The sequence below is a fragment of the Furipterus horrens genome, unplaced genomic scaffold (genome assembly GCF_987537825.1).
Source record: "Furipterus horrens unplaced genomic scaffold, mFurHor1.1.pri manual_scaffold_3, whole genome shotgun sequence".
Lineage (NCBI taxonomy): Eukaryota > Metazoa > Chordata > Mammalia > Chiroptera > Furipteridae > Furipterus > Furipterus horrens.
In genome coordinates, this window is record NW_028327173.1 from 169,537,869 (window position 1) to 169,562,660 (window position 24,792).

General features: G+C 39.1%; 1 protein-coding gene across 1 annotated transcript in view; it reads left to right on the plus strand.

Annotated features, from left to right (window-relative positions):
* LOC150016687 (IQ domain-containing protein H-like) overlaps positions 1 to 24,792 on the plus strand; it is a 71,916-nt gene that overhangs the window by 4,509 nt on the left and 42,615 nt on the right. Inside the window, exons 2-4 of the mRNA XM_090268355.1 lie at positions 2,483 to 2,605; positions 5,442 to 5,536; positions 15,801 to 15,918. Coding sequence (XP_090124481.1) covers positions 2,483 to 2,605; positions 5,442 to 5,536; positions 15,801 to 15,918 — 336 coding nt within the window. The remainder of the gene's footprint in view (positions 1 to 2,482; positions 2,606 to 5,441; positions 5,537 to 15,800; positions 15,919 to 24,792) is intronic.

The following is a 24,792-nucleotide window of genomic DNA, read 5'->3' on the forward strand; positions in this document are numbered from 1 at the left end:
AATATTTCAAGAGCTCATTAAGCGGCCCTATCCCCAAACTGTCAAAATAATAATTTCCTCCATATAGATTTCAAAATGTATGAAAAGCAATGCATTTGATGATCACAGAGTTGAGGGTGACAAATAAAATTTTAATATGGTAGATTGGATCTATTTGAAGAAAAAACAGAGATTTAGAACTTAATCTCTTTTCCTACCCAAGTGTGGTGATTTTCCTACAGTACTTGTCACTAATGCAATTATACAAACAGATGTACAGATATTAAGAGGTGGGGAAGAAACTATCTGGCAAGAAAAGCAATGTGAAAAGCTTCTTGAGAAAGACTAAGAGTAATTCAAATCAGTGAACGTTTACTAGGTGCCAGTTATGTGCAAGGCATTTCACTGGGTTTTACAGTTCAGGAGAGGAAGTTAATGTTTGTTCAGTGCTGTCCTACGTGGCTGGCCCCGTACAAAACTCTTGACAAACTTTAACTCACCTTATCCTTGTCACTATTCTGAGAGGTAGTGATTCACCTCCATTTTATAGATGAGAACACTGAGGCTCTAAAAAGCTTGGTAAATTTGCCAAGCTTAGTTTAGTGAAAGAGGAAATAGGATTCTAGTTTCTGTCTGTCTGATTCCAAAGCCTACATTCATTCATTGGCACACACATTTCCTCATTTCCATTCAACAATTCTCCAAAAGAGAATAATTATTTTTTTTCGTGGTGAAGAAACTAGAGAAAATGTGGATGGTGTACATGGACATCGTATGACTAGTGAGAAAACAAGGAATTATGTTCATCTGCTTTTTACTGATTCTTGCTATGTGCCAGACCTATACATATCTCACTGCTGTATGAAGTAGTATAATTGTTCACATGAGGCAGACAAAGAAATCAGACCTTTTGTTCCCTGGTAGTATCCAGGGCAGTTATTTAAAGATTGTATTTATTTATTTTTAGAGAGAGAGGAAGGGAGGGAGAAAAAGGGAGAGAAACATCAATGTGTGGTTGCCTCTTGCACACCTCCAACTGGGGTCCTAGCCTACAACCCAGGCATGTGTCCTGACTGGGAATCAAACCGGCAAACCTTTGGTTCACAGGCCGGCACTCAATCCACTGAGCCACACCAGCCGGGGTAATTCAGGGCAGTTTTCACTCTCTCCAGCACTTGCCAGGCATAATTACAGAATGACACATGAAGCTACAAATGCTAGAGCTACAAGAAGGAAATTCAGTGCATTCAAAGGCATCTGGAAATGGGGCTTGTCCTTGAACTACTTCTTTGTACTTTCCAAATCTCTTTAGGCAATAGATGGTAAATCAGCTTGCAGTAGTAATTTGGGCAAAACAAGTGAAAGAAGTACATCTTCATCCTTAGTGTCTTACAAACAAGCAGTAGGTGTGTTCAGATTTCAGTCTGTGAGCCCTGAAGGTTTTACATGACAATTTATGCAGAGAACAAATGACCAGATGTGTCTGCCAGACTGTGATGCCCATCAGTGAAAAGATGCAAATTCTGATCTTTTGAATACTTGGCTCAGTGGGAATGTTCCAGAGTAATCGATAACATAGGCTGGATCGATGTGTGTAAGTCAAGTTAGACAAACAGAGAAAGACAACCATTTCAAAACGCCTTTAGCAGCCCAGTCTGCAGATTGTTATTGGTGTGACTATTGATGAAACAGGTGTTGGGTTCATACATTTGCATAACAAAATGTTTTTCTTGTGGCAGCAGCCCATACAATAATTGGTGCCATCTGTATTTATCTGTTGAAGTTTGATTTCTAATATGAATTCAGAGAATCTTGTGCTGTCTAATTTCATAGTGCCCATTTTATTCTGAGGGTGCTTAATGTTGGAAAGATATTCATTATTCCAAAGGAAAATACAAATTGAAGGAAAATGTTAAAGTGATAGCATATGTTGCTTTTTCTTCATGGATCATTTTCATTTCTGACTATATAAAACAAAGTCAAGGCCACACACCTACATAACTGCTTCTTCCGAGCAGCTAGTGGGGAAGATCCAGCTAGAATGGAAAACCAACAGGCCCTGTCAACATACTTACAATTCTCTTTCAAAAGGCACAGTTTTTACTAGAACCTCTCTTTGCTGAAAGTGTTCTCTTTTCTTACCTATTAACCAATTTCTAGAAATCAGAGTTTGGTACAAATTACTTATTGTCCCTGACTCAACTGCTTTACCATCTGAGAAAGCAGAAGCCTTTTGCACTGCAGTTTTAGCTTGGATTTGTTTCCAATGGGGAGAGGAAGAGCAGGCAACTGTATGAAAGCTTAGTTTTTCAAAGTCTAAAAGACAGTAATGGAACATTCTAATAAAGACTATCTTAGAACCATAAAGACAGTCCTTTTCAATGAACACCATAAAAATCAACTTTACTGTCTAGCAATTCAAGCAAATTGAAAGCCTTTAAATATGTTTTAGGTGGATTATATATGTATTCTTTTAATATTTCATATTCTCTTACACCTACAGGTCCATGAAGACCTTAATCAATTAAGGGAGAAATTAGCAAAATTCCCACTTGAGGAAAGAGGAGAAACTCTAGACATTCAGAATCTTGAAACGGCAATCAAAAGAACTGAAATGGGGTTAAGAGTAAGTAGAACTTTAGATATTAAATAAAATACCAGAAGGAGACAAAGATTCCTATAGAAGAAGAGAATTGTGGTTCTCACAGGACTCTGTAATTCTATAACAGAGGTGGATTTAGGTGGATTATGAACTTTTTCTGTTCTTTTTTTTAAATGATAATGATGACTAACTGATTGATTCACATCCTGTCACATCCAGCAAAGAATTTAAGATATAGGTAATGTAAGATTATGCAGTGATAACTTCTAAAATGTGATTTGATAAAAAGAATTTAAAAAATAATCACTATTAGTCCAACAATATGCCTGACCAAAAAGGATTCATACCAATACATTATAGAGTGTTGAGAATAGTCACTTTTTGTAATATTGTAACCCAATGGATAAAACCAAGGAAATATACCAATTTTGGAATAGAGAAATAAAGTATATTGGAATTTCATTATTATAGACCAATGATTTTCTTTTTTAAAGATTTTATTTATTTCCTAGAGAGAGGAGAAGGGAGGGACAAAGAGGGAGAAAAATATCAAACACATGAGAGAAACATCCATTGGTTACCTCTTGCATGCCCCCAACTGGGGACCTGGCCTACAACCCAGGAATTGAATCGGTAACCCTTTGATTTGCAGGCCAGTGCTCAATCCACTGAGCCACACCAGCCAGGGCTAGACCAACAATATTCAACCATTTTCATTTCATGGAACACAAACTAATTACTAAAATTCTGTGGCACACCCCAAAAATATATTTTTTGCCAATCTGACAGAAAAAAGAGTATAATTTTGATTCATTCACACCAAAAGGCTGTTTTTGTGTTGGCTGTTGTCATTATTATATTTGAAAATCTAAGGGGAAAGAGGTCAGTGCCCCCAACTAAATAGGGGTTTCATGTTTAAAAATTCTTGCAGCACACTGGTTGAAAATCACTATCATAGACATATCTTAGAGCAGGAAAGAATCCAATCTTCAGACAAGAATAATATTCATTTATAAAACAAACATGTATGTCCAAAGGAAACAAAAAACACTAACTCAGAAAATGATCTGCACTCCATGTTCATTGCAGTATTAATTTCAATAGCCAAGACATGGTAGCAATCTAAGTGTCCATTGATGGTTGAATGGATAAAGGAAATATATATATACATATGCATACAATGGAATATTATTTAGTCATGAAAATGAAATCTTGCCATTTGAGACAACATGGATAGACCTCAGAGACATTATGCCAAGTGAAATAAGTCAGAAAAAGGAAAACAAATACTGTATAATCTCATTTATATGTGGAATCTAACTCCCCCCAACACCCTCCCCCAGAACACCTGACCTCATAGATACAGAAACAGCTTGGTGGTTGCCGGAGGTCGGGGTGGGTGAAACGGGTAAAAATGCTCAAAAAGTATACAAATTCCAGTTATAAAACAATAAGTCCTGGGGATGTAATGTACAGCAAGATGACTATAGTTAAAAATATTGTACTATATATTTGCAAGTTGCTAAGAGATTAGAACTTTAAAATATCTTAAAAGAAAAAACACTTTTGTAACTAGACATTGTGATCATTTCACAATAAATATGAATATCAAAGCATTAATTTGTAAACCTTGCCCTGGCTGGTTTAGCTCAGTGGATTGAGCGTCGGCCTGCGAGCTAAGTGTCGCTGGTTCGATCTTCCAGTCAGGGTACATCAGAGAAGGAAAACTCTGACTCCAAAAAACCTCCGCTGCCTTGCGGCATACCTCTTCTGGGGAAAGGCTAAGGGAGTAAACCCCGACAGAAAATCTGGAGCCGGAGTCCCTAAGGCGGTTTGACGTTGTAGTCAACACCGGCAACTCCTGCGGCGCACCTGAGGCCAAGCTGTATCGACTCCGTCTTTCCCTTGGACCCTTCAGCTGCGAAGAGAGGGGGGGTCTGCTGCATGGGCAACAGCAGACCCTCCATATCACCCTGCCCAGGCTCTGTAGCTTCAGCTCCACTGGAGAGGACACTCCAGCGTCATCGCAAGATGTCGATTCAACACGGGAGGAGACAGATGCCGTGTCACTCCTGAGTCGGACTGCACAGCCATTCTCGGCGGTGCAGATAGACACTTAAGAAGCTACACCATCGTCTCTCGAGACGGACGGCTGCCGACGACGGAATTTGTATACCTGAAACTAATATATCTTAATTTTTTTTAACTTAAAAAATATAAAATAAAATTCAACAAGGATGTATTAGTACATGGATCCAAGTAAGGATCACCTCCATCTTCTAGCCCTCTAACTGTCCAAATCTTTGCTTTTGCCTCAGACTTTTACTCTACCATATAGTTAGCTTCATCACTCAGCTCCTGAGGCTGTGAGAGACGTGGGCGATTTTGTATCCTGATCAGATTAGCACGCCATTGTCCTATATTACCTGATGGTGAGAGGGCTATACCAGCTGGGGTCTTTAGATTGCCCATTTTAAATAATCTGTTACCTAAAGGCCAAATTTTCTCCTTGGATGCTTGCTTGAAGTCCCCGTGGGAGAAAGACATTCCTCCATATCTGTATTGCCTAGTAAATTTACCTGGCTAAGTGGTTTACTGACTATTGTGCGTAGCTTCATTTGTGAAGAGTGCTACAGGTCACTGGAGCTTTGAGTCTCAGTTGATTATTATGCTTTTTGGGCTAGAGTAATTTGGCCTTGAGAAGCCTAATTATACCTTAGGCATGTAATAAATGCAGAGTGTGTGTTTTGTCTTTTGGCTTAATTATATGATTCAGAGTGTTAACCTGATTAAATAAAGTAAATTAGCTGAGTATCTGAAGTCCACTATAATGGCCTAAACTTTAACTTTTATGTAACAGATTCACATTGAGAAGTATTTAAATGTTGTAAACCATCATGTGTTAACTACTCCTGTTAATGATGACATGTTACAGTCTCCCCACTCTTCTAAATGGTAAGTAAATAGCCTTTTTAGGATCCAAAGTAAGTACAAAAAAATAACGTCTCACTCAGGTGAGAAAACTGTAAAGGCAAAATTTTATTGGCTTTGTTTATATCTATTCTATTCATTTCAGTAGAAATTTTACATAAAAAGTTAATGGAAAAGATCATGTTTTGCAAATATTTTATAAAGGATGTTATATGAAAAATGTTAATGGCACAATTTGGGCTTTAATAAATTTTATTCTGTGTTACTTTTATTGAGTTCTAATGTTTGACACAATAACAATTATTTCAGGGTTCTATTTTGGTTGGGTTTTTTTTTGTTGTTTGTTTGTAAAACATCCAAAATTCAACTCCTAAAGGAAATGTTTTAATGCAAATCAGTTTTTATACTATTTGGATCATATGGTTCTTCCTTTACAATTTTTAGCATATGTGCTATATTGTAAAGATGATTTGGTATCAGGGTAATAAAAAATAATAAAACTTGCCTGAAATATTCATTATATAATACCTCCTAAGACTTATTTATTAAAATTAGAACGGAGTTAAAGAGAAATTGCCTTGTCTTGCTTTGGACCTTCTTATACATCAGCCTCCTGAATTTCAGTGTTTGTAGATTAAGGTTTGTATTAAGCTTAAAAACTTCATGGCCTGTATTTGCATTGTAAATATACACAGTAAGTCCTCACTTAAGGTCTATAGGATCTTGAAAACTGCGACTTCAATAAAACGAAGATGTGCTAACTGATATAAAGAAGAGTTAAGTTCCTACAGCATATTTCTGGTCACAAAAACATCACTAAACTTCTAAATAAAGACCCGAACACTTGAAATAAATGTGAGCTATATATACATTTAAGGAAGATTAATAAAAACAAGGTAATTACTGTCCTATCTGTTCATTCCACTTCAGGGGTGCGGGTGGCCAGAGCCTATCCCAGCAGCCTCCAGGCAGGACCTGCCCTGGACAGGACACCCTTCCATCACAGGGCCGCTCACACCCACACTCACTCAGACTGGGATAATGTAGACACGCCAGTTCACCTCGCATGCCCATGTTTGAAATGTAGGAGGAAACAGGAGGACCTGGAGAAAACCCACATAGACATGGGAAGAGTATGCAAATTCCACACAGACAGTGGTGCTGGCTGGGAATCCTTCTTTTTTTCTTTTCATCAACATTAATGAAACAATGTTGAACAAATGACATTATTCGAAGCCCTGCTGTATCCAAGCATAAGTGAATAATATCAGACAGTGAGGTAAAACTTCAGAAATAGTGCACAAAGAATTGTGGATATTTATAGACATAGCCAAGTCCTAGCACTCAGTAATGGGGAACAGAACCTTGGGGTTACACTGTACCTGTCTCCCTTTTTCCCCCATGATGGTAGTGCCTCAGGCATCCATCATCCCTGTGTAGAGGCAACACAGGGATGAGGTCTAGTTTTTAGTCATTTATATCTTTGATTTTTAAATATGGGAATAAAAATATGACCTGCAGGTAAGTTAACATACATAATCTTTTAAAACAAGCAGCTGTAGGGAAAATAATAAAAGGGATTCTTGGAGAGGAAGATATTGGAGGTTACTTTACCAATTTACATAGGTTCTTAGTTCAAAGTCAAAAGGACCCAGCAGGGCAAAGTGGGACCCCTATGTAAATAGCAGCCAAGAAATCTGCAGAGGTGAAGAAAGCGTGTGGCCAAAGGATGGGGCATGCAAGCAGTAAGTAAGAAAGCCTCAGAATGGAGGGGCTTGGGAAGGCAAACAGAAGAAGAGAGTCTTCACCAACTCTAATGAAAGTTCTGCCTCCAGCTTTCTCTTTGTCTTCTTGCCTTAACAAAGAACAGAGATCCTGGGTTGTAGATTTGCAGGTTATGATAGTGGAAAAGAGCAAACTAGGTAGCGATTGCAACAAACAGAAAGGTTCTAACAAAGACCTTTTCTTGTCCAGTTCTTTTTTTCCCTGATCAATGAGTGTCCTGGGGCTTTATCGGGGTCTCTGAAAGAGTTAAGGAAGACATTAATTGGGGCATGGAGCTGTCTCCCAGAGTGGTCCTTGGATCCTATCTTTTCTATTTAACACAATAATATAACCAGCCCCTCTCCTATCAAGAAGATGGGAAGCCTGGTAAATTTGTATGAGCCTTACAAGCCTGGAAGAGATGGCAGGCGCATCTCAGTCATCGCTGTGGCTGTGTGGTGCTGATGGGGCATGTAATTTGAAAACGAAATGAGATGGGCCAAGGTCATAAACTGGAACAAAGTCCAAAGTAGGTCTTCAAAGTAAGCAGGCCTGAGGCAGGCCCTGGGAGTTCAAGTGCGAGGCACAGGGAGTGGCTTGGAGAGGAGGAGTAGCAGGAGCAGTAGAAGGAAATGGAAAATGGGAGACCCCAGAGATCAGATAATCATACCTGGTGCTGTACTTGCAGAGGGCCCCCCAGAGATGGTCATGAATAGATTTGGTTTAGAGTCTGCTGGGCAATTATATGCAACATAGGTTACAGGACTCAGAATTCCTTCAGGTTCTTAAACCTGAGAGGAGTAAGACTGGCCAATTCATCACATTTTTCTTCTGAGGTTCCATGATAAAGCCCTTAAAATATCCAAGTAAAGAGGTGTTTCTCTAATTACCGATGACATGACTCACCAAGGAACAAGTTACTTAGTCTCAATATTGATTAGGAGATCAGAGGAGAGACTTAGTTTCATGAAAGTTTTAAGCTGTTGACAGATGCGGGATCTGGCCTTTTATTCCACATGGCCGTAACATGTACATGCATATATTTATTTATAAATTACATACTTATTATCATACAGAGTGAATACATTATAAAATATACCAACATAGAAAAAAATGTTTTAATCCTCACCTGAGGATATGTTTATTGATTTTAGAGAGAGGAACATTGATGTGAGAGAGAAACATTGAGCTGTTGCCTCCCATACACACCTCAACTGGGAACCTAAGTGTGTGCCCTGACCAGGAATCGAACCCACAACTTTTTGGTGTACGGGATGATGCTCCAAACCAACTGAGCCACCCGGCCAAGGCCCAACGTAGAAATATTAATGAGATAAAGATGAAATGAACATTTAAAAATAATTGTTTTACTTCATTAGCAGAACAAAATTTCTCTTGCTTAAAAGGTTATTATACTGTATGGTTGTTTAATCTTGGTATGCATGATGACTTTATACTGACTGTAGCTAATATCCCAAAACTTACTCTACAGCCTTAATGCTGGTTAGATGTAAGTCCGTATTTCAGTTACTCTTTTGAATAATTTTTAAGTTTTGGGCTTTTGGGGAACTGACTTTCTGTAAATTCAATAGGATTTTCATCATTTTTACTTTCAAATACAGCTAAGGAAAAGCTCATGTTAAAATGTCATTTCTGCCATTTTCTTGTTTTTCACTGATGCTTGCTATCATTATATTTCAAAAACACGTGTGTTTTTTGCAAGAATCTTTTAAAGACACCTGTCCGTTTTTTCAGGCCTAGTTTAATTAAAACTAGGAGATATAATCCATGAACTCACTGCATAAGTGAACTGCAGTACATTCTAGTGCTTTGAAAGCAAATGTACCGATCGATGCTGGCCCCACAGTTCACACCCCACAGTCTGGAGCTTCCACTCTCAGAATGCCCCTAGAACTGCAGGTGGCAGGATCACTTGAGGGACCCAGTGACCAGCTGAGTATTAAATAGTAGTAGAGGGTAATTTCTTATTTTTATTTCTTATTTTATATATTTCTTATTTTATGCAACTCTAAGTTCTTATACTTTCTTCACACAACTAATGGCAGTATCTTATGCATCTCCTGGTGTGTGGGCACCCTACTTGAGAGGCCACAGATCAAGAGTGATGATTCTTAAACTGTGGTCTGCAATCCTCTTTCACTGGCTCCCAGATGGGGGCCTGGAGTCTGCATTTTAACGAACACTTGGTATTCCTAATGCAGACAATGTGTGCTTGAAATCCCTGGGACAAGCCTGACTTTCTAGCATTAATATTCTTTGGGCCACATAGATAGCTTGCCTCTATATGATAAAGAGCCTGGTCCTGGAGATTCTGCTACCCTGATTCTATGAAAGGTTGGAGTAAACCTCTTGCACTGGGATTGAGGCAGGAGTGGGACTTCACAGTCAGGCTGGTAGGACTGCCAATATCTGTTCAAAGTGTGTGTCTGGTGGAGTATAAGAGGCCCAAAGTCCAGGGCAGCAACTCCTTTGAGAAGGGTGGCATATAATAAAGACTGTAGATTTCTATTGCTCCTTCGACAGCAGAGCACACAGTACCCATGAATAAATGAGAATCAACATTGTTCAGGTATATGGGGCTTCATTCTACCTGTGAAAACCCAGGAAATTGGGAGAGTTCATTCCAAATGACTACTATCCCTGGGTATATCTTTAACGATGATTTATAACTGACATAAAATAATTATCCTCATTATCATGACATTTTCTCATAATAAATATTTTATAACATTTGACAGTTTGTAAAGCACTTTTAAAAAACCTTTGTGGTAGATACACCTTGCCTTTCAAAGATGTGAAAACTAAGGCTCCCACAAGCCCCAGGTCACACAGGTGGTCAATGGGGAGACTCAGATTCAAGTTCAGTGAACTGTCTGCAATCTATTATCGTCTCCTACACCAGAGCTGCCTGCAAGACAGGGAAGCTAATTTTCACGAAAGATGGTTTTCCTTTTTAGAAAGTATTGCTCAAGGGAAAATCTAGTAGTTTTGACTAGTAGAAACAAACACCAGTAGCTACACAAAGTGATAATAATGGATGCCAGTAAATGTGAGATTTTCCTAGCAGTCATTCAGGAAACAACGATAAGTACATTATCAAAAATGGCATATCTTCTCCAAAGAGCTAATCATGCTTTCACATTGTTCTCAAAATAGGTTCTGCTATTTTCCCCACTTTGGCAATGATTCTCCTTCTATGTCAAAGTGTAGTTCTTCCTCTTCGCATTACTGGCTTTCACAGATTTTATTGCTTGTGATACCTGCTCACACTGTTTTTAATGACTGTGCTTTACTTATTGACACTAGGAGAGTGACTACCATCTGTACCAAAACTATCCAAACTGAACAGACATCTTCATTTTATATTCAGTTGTGCTAGTGTTTGAGGGGAAAAAAACAAGAACAAATCAGATAAAATTCCTCTAGGAATTTATCCTAGGAAAAAAGGAGCAATATTCAGGAGTCTCTGTATAAGTTTATTTATTTCAGATTATATCTAATGCCAATAAATATGAAAATACCCTAAATGTTAACAGTAAAATAATTAAATCCATAATATATTTGTATGTATTATTATATATCTATAAAATGAATATTGTCCAAGAAGAGTTTTTGGACATTTTGTTTTAATGTTTTTAAAATATTTTATTGATTATGCTATTACAGTTGTGCCAATTTTCCCCCTTTTCGCCCCTCTGACTGGTACCCCACTTCCTTCCAGCAATCCCCTCCCCTTAGTTCATATCCATGGGTCGTGCATATAAGTTCTTTGGCTTCTCCATTTCCTATACTATTCTTAACATGCCCCTGTCTATTTTTACCTACAAATTATGCTTCTTAATCCCTGCACCTTTTCCCCCATTCTACCCCTTCCCCTCATAGCTGATAACCCTCCAAATGATCCCCATATCTATGATTCTGTTCCTGTTCTGGTTGTTTGCTTAGTTGCTGTTTTGGGGTTTTTTAGATTCAGTTGTTGATAGTTGTGAGTTTGTTGCCATTTTAATGTTCATAGTTTTGACCTTCTTTTTCTTAAATAAATCTCTTTAACATTTCATGTAATAATGGCTTGGTGATGATGAACTCCTTAGCTTTACCCTGTCTGGGAAGCACTCTATCTGCCCTTCCATTCTAAATGATATTTTTGCTAGATATAGTAGTCTAGGTTGTAGGTTCCTTGCTTTTCATCACTTTGAATACTTCTTGCCAGTCCCTTCTTGCAAAGTTTCTTTTGAGAAATCAGCTGATAGTCTTACGGGAACTCCTTGGTAGAGAACTCTCTGCTATTCTCTTGCTGCTTTTAAGATTCTCTCTTTATCTTTAACCTTTGATTATGATGTGTCTTGGTGTGGTCCTCTTTGGGTCCAACTTGTTGGGGACTCTGTGCTTCCTGGACTTGTATGTTTATTTCCTTCACCAAATTAGAGAAGTTTTCGATCATTATTTTTTCAAATATGTTTTCAATTTCTTGCTCTTCTTCTTCCCCTTTTAGCACCCCTATGATTCAGATGTTGGTACTTTTGGAGATGTCCTAGAGGCTTCTTATACCATCCTTATTTTTTTGAATTCTTGTTTCTTTAGCTATTCTGGTTGAATGTTTATTTCTTCAGTATGTTCCAAGTTGTTGATTTGAATCCTGGTTTCCTTCCCTTCACTGTTGGTTCCCTGTAGATTTTTCTTAATTTCTCTTAGTGTGACTTTCATTTCTTTCTTTATGTTGTTGCCATACTCACTGAGTTCTTTGAGCATCCTGATCACCTGTGTTTTGAACTCTGCATCTGATAGGTAGGCTATCACCATTTCATTTAGTTCTTTTTCTGGGGTTTTGTTCTATTTTTTCATTTGGGCCATATTTCTTTGTCTCCTCATTTTGGCAGCCTCCCTGTGTTTGTTTCTGTGTATTAGGTAGAGCTGCTTTGACTCCCTGTCTTAGTAGAGTGGCCTGTTGTAGAAAAAGGCACTTGTAAATTGTGTGGGGTGGAGCCTTAGGTAATTGCCAGGGCAGGGCAATCCACTTCACTGCTTTGTGGCTCTGTGTAGGGGGGTGGGTCAGAGAAGGGACAGTGCTGCTGCCTGGCTTCTGGAGGTTTGCCTAGCACTTGCCCCATTTCCAGTCACTTCACCCACTCCCCTTATGCAACTGGTGCCCTTCTAGTTACCATGGTGCTGAATCCCAAATTGGGTGGGTTTGCATACATTCTAAGACTGTGTAGGCCCTTTAAGGAATCTCCTGAAAACCCGGCAGTTTCTTCCACTGCCCCAACCCCCACTTGTTTTTATAGCTAGAAGTTATGGATATTTATCTTCCTGGTGCTGGAACCCTGGGCTGTGCAGTCTGGCCTGTGGCTGGGATCACGTGTTCCCAAGGTATCCCCCCCAAATTTTTATCTGCCTCATGTGAATGTGGGACTGCCCTTTCCACTGCAGCCACCACCACCTCTGCACACCACACCACATCTCTTCGCCTCTCTGTCCATCTCTGCATCTCCATCCCTCCTACCCGTCTGGATGAATGTGGTTTCTTTAAATCTCTGGTTTTTGGACTTCCATAGATTTCAATTTTCTGACAGTTTTAGGTGTTATTTATTTTGAGGTTTAGTTGTAATGCTCTCTGTGGTTGCATGAGGAGTCAAAGCCTGTCTACCTACTCCTTCATCTTGACTGGAAGTCCTGTTCAAGAAGTTTTAATGACATGGAAAAATTCTCACAGTATTTGTTGGTGGTGGTGTGGTGTTCACAGGGACAGGATATAACATTACAGCTCAATACAAATTCACTCATAAATACATAATCCATGTGGGTAAAATTTTTCATAAGAAATATACTAAGAGACTTTCACTTCTAGGAAGATGGTACAGTCACCCTATTCCTTCTTCTAAGTACAGCTAAAAACCCTGGACATTATATATAAAACAAACTTAACAAGACTTTGAAGGATGGAGAGTACATAGACAAGTTAAGGACCTTGGGCATCAAGGAAGAATATTTGTTTCATTTGTCCCATAAGTGACCTGCACCATTTTCTTTTCCCTGAAGAATTTCTTTTAACATTTCTTGCAAGGCAGGCCTCAGTTTTTGTTTGTCTGAGGACATGATTATTTCCCTTTCACTCTTGAAGGACAATTTCATTGGATAAAGAATTCCAGGGTAGGGTTTTTTTTCTTTCCATGCTTCAAATATTTCCCTCCAGTCTCTTCTTGCTTACATGGTTTATGAAGAGACGTTCAATATAATTCTCATCCTTGTTCTTCTATAGGTTAGTGGGGGTTTTTTTCTGTATTTTTTCAAGATTTTCTCCTCTTTGGTTCCATAGTTTGAATATGATTTGCCTAAGAGTGGTTTTTTGTTTGTTTGTTTGTTTTTTGGGGGGCAACAGTTATTCTGCTTGCTATTCTCTGAGTTTCCTGGATTTGTGGTTTAGGGTCTGTCATTAATTTTAGAAAATTCTGTGCCATTATCACTCAAATATTTCTTCTGATCCTTTCCTCTTTCTCTGATACTCTCACTATGTGTATTTTACATCATTTATAATTGTCCCATAGTTCCTGGGTATTCTGTTCTGTTTGTTCAGTCTTTTTCATTCTTGCATGTCAGTTTTGGAGTACATATTTACATTTCTTCAAGCTCACTGATTCTTTCTTTGGTTGTGTCCAGTCTACTGATAAGCCCATCAAAGAAAGCCTTTATTTCTTAGAGTGTTTTTGATTTATGGCTTTTCCTTTTGATTCTTCCATAGAGTTTTCATCTCTCTGCTTACATTACCCATCTGTTCTTGCATGTTGTTGACTTTTTCCATTAGAGCTCTTAGCATATTAATATTAGTTATTTTAAATTCCTGGTCTGATAATTGCAAAATTTGTTACATCTGAATCTGATTCTGATGCTTGCTTTGTCTCTTTAGACTTTTTTCTTGCCTTTTAGCATGCCTTGTCATTTTTTGTTGATATATTAGATAATAGGAGCTGAGATAAGTAGGCCTTCATCTGGTCAGTTATTCTGTGTTTACTGCCTGCTCTAACTGTAGGTGTGTGCGGCTTCCACTTCTGCTACTGTCTATTTTGTCTTCACTGTTGTCTTTGGGTTTCCCTGGAAACTCCTTCCTAAATAGAGCCTGAGCTTTGCAGTTCTTGCAGTTCTATGTTGTACAGACACCCCATACAACATTTGATAATCCTATGTTTAGGTCTCAGTGTTTTAGTGGGTCTATGTCTCCAGATTGTTATTTTCATAAATTTTTCTCAGCATTATCCCCCAGAGGGGGCAGAAGTTAGCTAACTGCCCTTCTTCAAGTCAGATAAGACTTTGGTAGAATAGTGCTCCTTAAGAACTTACCTTTATTACAGAGAACAGAAAAAAAGAATAGAACTCTTTTGGGAGTATTTTGAAATGATTTCTTTTCCCTTCTTCCTTCTGGTAGCAGGAGGGGATTTTTCTCTGATATATATATTTATTTATTTTATTTTTATTTTTTTACCATGAGAACATGGTGGGGCTCCTGGAGGTAAAACTCATGAACATATAGCATCCCCTGCCCAGGACTTGGCCCCTCGGAGTTTTTAACTTCCAAGCTAATTCACAAAGCCTCCAGTGATCCTCAGTTGGAGTTTAAGTGCTCTTGCCAGTACAGGCTTCAGCAGCCAACTCCTACTCTTGGTCTTTATCAGCCTCTCTCTCCATTGTTCAGGACTGCAGTTCTCTCTATGATCTAAATTCTCTAGTGGCTCAAAGAAGAGTTGTTTTTTGGTTGGTTTACCTTTGTTTCTTGTTGTAAGTTTGGGAGTAATAACATCCAAGCTCTTTACATGTTGGGGTGAAACCAGAAGTCCATAAATTGCTTTCTAATGATAATTTTCCAAAAGTGATATCACAGTAGAGATTGAGCCATTGGTGGCTGAGTTTTATTAATCTTAATTATGTTGACCATATTAAAGGACTGCTTTTAAATTAAAATTTTTAAGGTATACATGTACTCATTCTTACAACTTTATTTTATTTTACATTGCTCTGCCAAGGAATTGCCCACTGCTTAATAAGGAGGTCCTTTAACCAACTTTGATCTTTAAATTTTTGCAATTATAAAAAATAGTAGAGGTTTAATTAATGTAATTATGAACTGCTTTGTGGTTCAACCATTTTGAATACATTTACATTGGCTATCCTGTCATTTGACTTTATTAAACAAAGTACAGCATTTTTTTTAACAAGAAATGTTTTGTAGTGCAATAATTCTGTCAATCATGTGCTATATAAACTCAGCCAGAAATACAGAACTTTCTACTCATGCTATAATGGTATTTATCAGACTTGGAAGTTCATATGCTTAATAAAAAACTACAGTTTTTTAGTGGTAAAAATGCTCAAGATTGGTCTAATTTAGTGTAATTACAAACAGAATATTTCTTGTAAAATCTAATTTAACTAGGATGCATTGTTTTTCTATTACAATTTGTGAAGCCTTTAAGATAGCAACTTTGATTTTAAATTTCCCCCCCACCCCCCTTAGGTTGCTTCCAGCTGTAATTGACCAGAAATTATTTCCTTTCCCTTTGGAATCTGAGGGTAAACTTTGGCAAACCCAGAGAGAGCACAGTACATTTCCACATGCCTTTCCAAGAATAAAGGTAAGAACAGAGAAATCCATAGAAACAGAGAGTAGATTAGCGGTTGCTAGAGGCTGGGAGGAGGGGAGAAAGGGAAGCAACTCTAATAAAGTATCAAGTCTCTTTGAGGATGATAAAAATGTTCTGAAATTAAATAGTGGCAATGGCTGCACAACTCTGTGAATATACTAAACACCATTGAATTGTACCCTTTAGATGGGAGAATTTATGTGAATTATATCTCAATAAAGCTGTTAGAAAAAATATTAAGAATACTGTAAAGGTAGGAAATTTGCTTTGTGTCTAAATGAGAAAACATGTCATTGCTTTTTTCAGATTATGTCCATGGCATGGTCAGTTTCTTTGACAAGAGCTTTCTTCAAAAAGCAAAATAAATCAAAACAGAATGCTCACACATTTTTTAACAGAGCCCTAGAAAGAAAGTCTCCAGGTAGCAAGGAATAGAGCTCAAGAGGTTTCTGGCCCTGACCAGAGGCGGATTAAGGTTGGTTGAGGCCCCGGGCACAGAAGAAAATATTGGGCCCCTTAAAAAAAAGAGAGACAGAAAATAAAAATACATGTTAACCATATTTTTAAATAAATAAAAAATATTATGTACTATTGTTTTATTTCCAATAAAATTTGAATATATGTATAATATAATTAATAATAGCATAATAATAATCACAGTTTTGAACAGATAGTTGAACATAAAAGTGTAAAGTTGGGGTTTTGCGGGGCCCTTCAGAAGTCGGGGCCTAGGGCACGCACCTGGTGTGCCTGCTGTTAAATCCGCCTCTGACCCTGACCCATTTGGCTCCTTTGTTTGGGCATTGTCCTGCAAAGTAAGAGGTCACAGGTTAGATTCCCCATCATGACACATGCCTGGGATGTGGGTTTGGTCTGGTCTGGGCATGTGCAGGAGGCAACTGATCCGTGTTTCTCTTCACATTGATGTTTCCTTCCCTTTCTTTCTTCCTCCCTTACCATCTCTGTAAAAATAAATTTAAAAATCTTAAAAAAGAGAGAGAGAGAGAGAGAGAGAGAGAGAGAGAGATTTCTGACTTTGCATCCTTGGAGTGTTTTTTTTGTGTGTGTGTGGTTTTTTTGTTTTCAATTTGACTCCTGTTTCTTCCCCGACTCCCCAAAAATAAATATTATAATAATAGTTCACCTCTTTTGAGTACCAGGTACTGTTATCAGTTCTTTGGGAATACTAACTTGCTTAACCTTCACAACAATCCTAGAAGGAGGTGTTATTATCTTCATTTTATTGATGAAGAACCCAACGTACAGAATGTTAAAGCAATTGGCCAAGACAACACAGCTATGAAGCATCAGAACCAGCGTTATGTACCCAGAAATGTAGGGATCCAGAGCTGTGCCCTTAGCCACTGTGGTATCCTCTTTTAACTAATACCTTTATTGAAATATAATTTATATACCATAAAATTCATTCTTCTAAAAAGTGTTTGATTCAATGGCTTTTAGTATATTCGGAGATGTACAGCCAATATAATTGTTTATATTAGTCTGTATTTTTTCCTCCATTACACTTGACACAATTTGTAATTAGATAATGGATTGTATGATTTTTTAAAACAATTCTTATATGAATTTTGAACAATTTAAAAATAAATTGTCTATCTTTCCACTAGATTATAAGGAGGGCAGGATTCATGTCAGTTTGTTCATTGCTCTATAATTCCAGGGGACTTTAAATAAATATTTGTTGAATAAATAAATGAAACCACCACAGTGACTTCTAAGGGTATATTCATCCCCATGTAAAATACCAAGACAGTACAGGCTTGTCTGCCCTCCCTAGGCAGCTTGCTCCCACCTTTGTCGTTGCACCTGTCAACCAGTCTTTGAAACACTTACAGTGTGCCAAGGACCGTTAGAGGCACACTGGGATGAACTTGGGCCAGGTCCCTGCTTTCATAGAGCTTATATGCTAGTGAGGAAAGACAGACAAGAAAATATCAGATAATAGTAAGAGCTTTGATGAAAAGAGAATGCTGTAATAAAGCTTAAACATCTTATCTTCTTTACTATTAAGTATCTGCTTCAGTTAAGTTTTTATTATTTTACTAAGAACCTCAGGGGGTCATGGCTGGTCTACAAGTGGAAGGTTGGAGATCTGTGGTTTATAAAGACAATAAAATAAAATATCTGAAATTAGGACTGTTGTTGAATGTATAGTTGTTTCATTATTCCAGAAAAATAAAAAATAAAATTATGGCCAGAAATTTACTTTCCCAAGAGTTTTGAATCCTATCAAATGATTATAGAGATAAGGAATCATATGTGCTGAGTCCAACCCTATGTTCTTTGAAATGCTATGAGCATGGGTAAGGCTCATTCAGAAAGGGGCAAGGGCTGCTTCCCATCCTGATTTCACCTCCAGGGCCTGGATCCCTACTGTCATTTTATTTCTAATGTCAGTGACATCTGCTTAAAAATGCATAATGTCTGATACAAAGGATAGCCCTAATTTTGCGTTGTAAAGTCAATGATAGACAGTGCTGTTTTCCCAGATGTTCCAGCAAGCCTACTGCACCAACTCAAAGGCTTATATTTTTAAGTAGTTGTGAAATCCAACTGGGACATCACCACCTTTAATTGCCCACAGACAACCATTTAAACTAGGTAAACCCCAGTTGCTTCTTTATGCTCTCTTTCTCCAACATTGATAGCTGTTTTTGGAATTCCATTTTATACAAAAAACAAAACAAAAAGAAACACACACACACACACAAAAGCATTAAATGACAAACAGGAGTTGCTCAATTGTAATTAAGCGCCATAATTAAGAATAGTTTATTATTTTTCTTTTACATTTGAAAAAGCCATATTCTGATGGCTTTTCTTTATTGTATATATCTTAGTTTCCTATCAATATCAGCCCAAACCCTATTTGGAGCACCTTGGTCACATGTACTCATAACAGTCAAGGAAAGAGTTTGAAATAAAGACAAAAGGAGAAAAGAGGAAGAGAAGGGGGAAAAACTTATAGGCCAAGAGAGGCCAAGATTTCCTTGTTGCATCTGGCAAGTTAAGTCTAAAGGCAATTTGAAAATAGAAATTTCTAAACTGTTTAGATCAAAGGACCAACTTAGAAGCATGATATCATTGGTATGTTTATGGACCCACTTAGAAGCATGATATCATTGGTATGTTTATGGAGAGGGGAAAATAACGCCATCTCACTGCTTGAGATTTATTTTCTGTATTAATTCCGTAAAACGGATGCTTTATCAAACAAACATGTGATTTAATATGATGCAGTCATGTGTAACACTGTGTCTTAGATGGATGAATCTTTTCTTTAGTTTTGTGAATTGGGATCTAATTGAGAAAGTGAGTCTCAAAATTTGAGTGAAACTAAAGATTTTTGACATGAGGAACCCTATGGTGAGAGATCAAAGAAGGCAAAAGTCGGGACAAGCAAGAGTTGCTTCACAGATTTTCACTGAGTTATCTGTCACTTAACCTCAGGGTGGAAAACGTTGCTGATGAACTGGGAGTTGGGTTTTACAGAACAGGTGGGGAGAAGGGAAGGCCTACAATGGGCCAGCCACTGTGGGCTCTATCTTCTCATTAGAATGGAAGCTCAATATGTTTTCCATTTTTATGGTTTTTAAGACTTTTTTTGTGAAAATATTCAAGCAAACCAAGGATAGTGTATGAATAAAGATTCCTCCTTTACCTAGACTTAACAATTGTTAACCTATTTTTTATTGAAGTGTTTTAAAATAGACCTGATAATATTTCACTCCTTAATGCTTTAACATGCATCTTTTAAAATGAGCATATTTCCACTTACCCATAATACTATTATCACACCTAAAAGTTAATAATAATTTTTGAATATAATAAATTCCTAGCTCATATTCAGATTTTCCCAATTATTTCCCAAATGTCTTCTACTGCTCTTTTATCCAAACCCAGATCCACTAAGATTTTCCATTGCATTTGATTATTTCATTTTTTTAAATATGCTTTATTGATTATGCTGTTACAGTTGCCCCAGTTTCTTTTCCCTTTATTCCCCCCACCCAGGGACCCCCCTCCCTCCACTTGCCCCCCCCCTTAGTCCATGCCCATTGGTTGTGCATATAGTTCTTCTCAACATCTTCCTGTCTACTCCACTCCCTCCTACTATGCTTCTTAATTCCTGTACAATCTCCTTCCCTTTCCCCACTTCCCCCTCCCCACTGACCTCCCCATAAAATGTTCACCATACCTATAATTCTTTTCCCACTCTTGTTGCCTACTTAGTTTGCCTTTGTTTTGGTTCCCTAGCTTCTGTTGTTGGTTGTTGTGATACAGTTTTCATTTTAATGTTCATAGTTTTGATCCTCTTTCTCCTAAACAAGTCCCTTTAACATTTCATATAACAGTGGTTTGGATCTGATGAACTCCTTCAGTTTTACTTTGTCCTGGAAGCACTTTCCCTGCCCTTCTATTCTGAATAACAGCTTCGCTGGATAGAGTAATCATGGTTGTAGGTTTTTTTGCTTTTCATTCATTTGAATATTTCTTGCCAGTCCCTTCTTGCCTGCAGAGTTTCTTTTGAGAAATAAGCTGAGAGTCTTATTGGGACCCCTTTGTATATAATTCTCTTCTTCTCTCTTGCTGCTTTTAAGATTCTTTCTTTATCCCTAATTTTTGGCATTTTGATTATAATGTGTCTTGGTGTGGTTCTCCCTGGGTCCAGTTTTTTTGGAACTCTCTGTGCTTCCAGGACCTGTAAGTCTATTTCCTTCCCCAAGTTAGGGAAGTTCTGCTTCATTATTTTTTCACATCATTTTTTAATTTCTAGTTGTTCTTCTTCACCTTCTGGCAACCCTATGATTTGGATGTTGGCCTGCTAATAGCTGTCCCGTAGGTTTCTGAGCCTCTCCTCATTTTCCTCACTTTTCGTTTCCTCTTTCTGCACTGGTTGACTGTTTGTTCCTTCCCTATATTCTGATTTGTTGATTTGATCCCTGGTTTTCTTTCCCTCACCATTAGTTTCATATGTGTTTTTGTTCATTTCAGCAGGACTAGCCTTCATTCTTTCCCTGTCTTGTTTAAGATCTGCTGTTAGGTCTGTAAGCATTTTTATAACCAAAGCTCTGAACTGTGCCTCAGAAAGATTTTCTATCTGCTGCTTCATTAGATTAGATATTTGCTGTCTGGTCGGCTGTGCTATCCTGACAGTTTTGTGTTTACCTTTGATTCCTGGGTGCAGCTGTCACACCTCCTACACTATAGGGGGCAGAGCCCTGTGCACTTGTCACAACCAGGCAACCCTTCTCACCACACTGTGGCGTTTTCTGTGGGGGCGGTGGTCCAAGATAAATTCCTGCCATTTACTCTCTGCTGAGAGACTGGGAGCCTCTTCCATCCCCACTCCCTCTGGGCCTCACAGTCCAAGGCAATGGGGGTCTGCTTTCCCCAGAGTTGGAATCACAAGCTGATTCCTGGTTTGCAGTCAGGGGTGCTCCCCAGACTCTTCTCACCTCCCCTTAAATACGGGTGTCTGCTTACCACTGTCCCGCCACCATTGCTGCTGCTGCCGCCGCCAGCACAGCTTGACCTCTCTGTCCCATCTTTGCCCCTCCTACCCGTCCAGATGAGTACCACTTCTTTATAACTTCATACATTGGAGTTCCATTTATTTTCTGGAACTTCTGGTTATTTCTGGTTTTGCAGTAATTGTATTCTTTCTTAGTTGTGGAGGGAGATGGAGCGTGTCAGTCTAGGCCTCCATCTCTGCCAGAAGACTCCTGTGTGTGGTTATTTCATTTCTTAAGTCTCTATTAATCTAAAGCAGAGAGACTCTGTTTTGTTCACTGCTACACCTAGTGCCTAGACAGGTCCAGCCTAGAGTAGGATCTCAATAAATGACAACGTAATGGTTAAAAGTATGGATTCACATCCTGTACCTTGGAAAATCACCTAACCTGTCTGTGCCTCAGTTCCTGGTCTTTAATGTGGGCATAATGATAGTACATACCTACCACATAGGGCTTTTGTAAGAATAAACATATGTAAATGCTTATAACAGTGCCCTAATACATGGTAAGAGAGATGATTATTCTTATTACTATTTGCTGATGAATACTGGTCAATTGCTCTTATCTACCTAATATGTGCTAGGCATCAACCACAATCCTCTGCTCTCAGGGAGTTTACATCTGGGTGGTGTAGTGTAGGCATTAGGAAAACAAAAACAATTTGAAAAGTAAATATATAGTATGTTGGTTGATGAAAGAAAAGCTGAAGAAGAAAGGGGTATTATAAGATGACACATACAGAAATCTGATAGAAATGAAGGAGCAAGTCATTTGGCCATTTGGAGGAAGAGCATTCCGGACAGAGGAAACAGAATATGTAAAGACCATGAATTAGGAGTGTGAACAGCAAGGAAGCTAGAGGCGGATGGCTAAAGGGGAGAGAAATAGAAAAAGTAGTAGTGTTACCGAGCAGAGCGGGGCTCGTTCACATGGCGCCTTGGTATAAAACCCAACAATTAGTATTGAGAAAAACAGGTCTTTATTTATAATATTCCAACCTTGGGGGGACTGTGAGCACTCCTGCTCAGAGCCCTGTTTTCCCATGAGACCCAGCACTTCCTTTGCTTCCCAAAAGGCTATAAGCCAAAACCAAGCCCAGTAGTTCCCCTTTCCTTTCAGCTCTCTCCTTCAGGATCTGGGGTATGTTGTCTTCAGCCTCCATATAATTGTCCAGGAAGGCATGTGCCATGTTACACTGGATCATGGTGAAGTCCAGAAAAGGCACAAGTCCTAAGAGAGTGTCCTCTCCACATGTCCTGAGTTCCAGGAGTCCAGACAGAGTCTAGGTCTGCAAGATGGAGTCCTTGGTGGCTTCAGAGTCAGCTGGAGTAGACACAATCAAAGCAGCAGCATGCCTGCTTTCTTACTAGCCCAGACTACATGGCCGGATCCTGACTACAAACCATCATACGTAGCTACTTCTCACATGGCTGCTACAACCTGCTGCTCTGTCATGCTCCTCCAGCATGCTTCTTCCATCGTACTTCTTCTCATGGTGGGTCGGGGCCCTTCTTCATTCTTTCAAACAGGATGGCCCCCTTCCTTATGGCCCCTCTTATTTTAATGGGGACCTGGAGCACCATACCTCATCGTTATGAAAAGTATCTTAAGCTGTATCATCCACCCTTTTACTCAGGTGGCCACACTGATTCCCTTCAGGAAAGACTCAGTTATCTCTTTGTCACTGATATGCAAAGTATCTCAAACTGTATCATCTGCCCTTTTACTGGCCTTTTACCTGGTAGTAGCACAGCTATTATCTAGCTACCAGCCTGCCATAGATATACAAAGTACCTTAAAAGCTGTATTATCTCCTTTCCCCATTCCCAAAATTGTAAGCTGTGGGGACTTTGGGGATCACCCCCTGCCCTGTTACAGTAGGGGACCAGATCTTATTGACGATTGTGAATGTTACAGAACCTCACCAATGCTGTACTGAAACAGCTGTGGGGTTCAACTGCCCACTGCCAAGAAACGTGACTCCCAATGCAAGAGTTTGTAGAAAAAGGAAAGGGGTTGTTTATTTAAAGGTTATATAGATTTAGAATAAGGGACAGGTTTCTGCTATTAAGTCCTGCTCCCTTTAAAAATGTCCAAAATACATAGTCCTGCCTTCCTTTGCCAAACCAGGCCAGTTTCAGAATATGCCACACAGAGGTACTATCTTTCAGAAAAGCAGAAGTCTGCAGATCAGCATTCCTGGTCACAGTTCAGCTCCAAGCATCTCTCATGAACCTGGGTGGCTAGGCAGGTCCCCACAGCTCCATCAGCTCTGTCACCATCTTCTCTAGGCAGACTCCAATCTGGGTAGCTGGATAAGTCCCCCATTGCCACACCACCAGCTCCGGTGACTCACTGAACTTCTGACTTGAGGACCTCTGGTGGACCTCCTCTCTTTACTCCAGACCTCATGGCTCTCTCTCTTTTTGCCCACCCTAATTTAAATGCTCAACCCAGAGCTTCCTGTGTGACCTCATATCCAGCCCTTCCTATGGCGTGTTAGTGTTCGCCATTTTTGCCAGTTTCCAGTATCTTTTACTTCTTTGGGCTGCCATCTTTAATCAGGGCAAAAATTCCCAGCAACATGCATGGACATTCAGGGTGGGCATCCCTGCCCTCTGCCTCTTGCACAGGCCAGGTACTGTATGTGCTACCCGCCTCCCTGCCCCACCATGTCACAGTCCCTGAATGTTCTCAGGGTCAAGTATACAATTCACCCTGGGCGCAACCCTCTTCCCTTCAGGAAGGTACAGCTGTTAACTTGCCATTGTTATGCAATGTATCCTAAATGCCATATCATCCACTCTTCCCTTCTCCCAGTCAAGGACTGTAGGGGTTGCTCCCTGCACCCTGGTACCTGAGGACTGCCGGTATCCCTTTGAGTGAGAGATGGGGGAGCCATTGGAAGCTTTCACCAAAGGCCTGATATGGTCTGACTTGCAATTTGAAAGGGTCACTCTGGCTGCTGTGGTGAGAACATGATGGCACAAGGCAAGGGCAGAAGCAGGGAGATCATTTAGGAGCCTATGTTAGCCATGACGATGAAATCATCCTCACAGTGTTTTGAGGTAAGGGATTATTGGTATCCTCATTTTATAGATGAGGAAACTGAGGGCTAGGGATGATTGTAATTTAAAGCTAAGGAATAGGAGAACTGGAATTCAAACTCAGGTCTATTTGACTTCAAAGTTCTGGCTTTTTCTCACCACTGCAAAAATATAAAAACTCAAGCTCTTTTCCTGTGTTTGCCATAAAGAAATTTACATCAGAAGAAAAGCAAAAGGAGATCCCTGATTTTGTCCACAAATGACCCTAAATATTCCCAGAA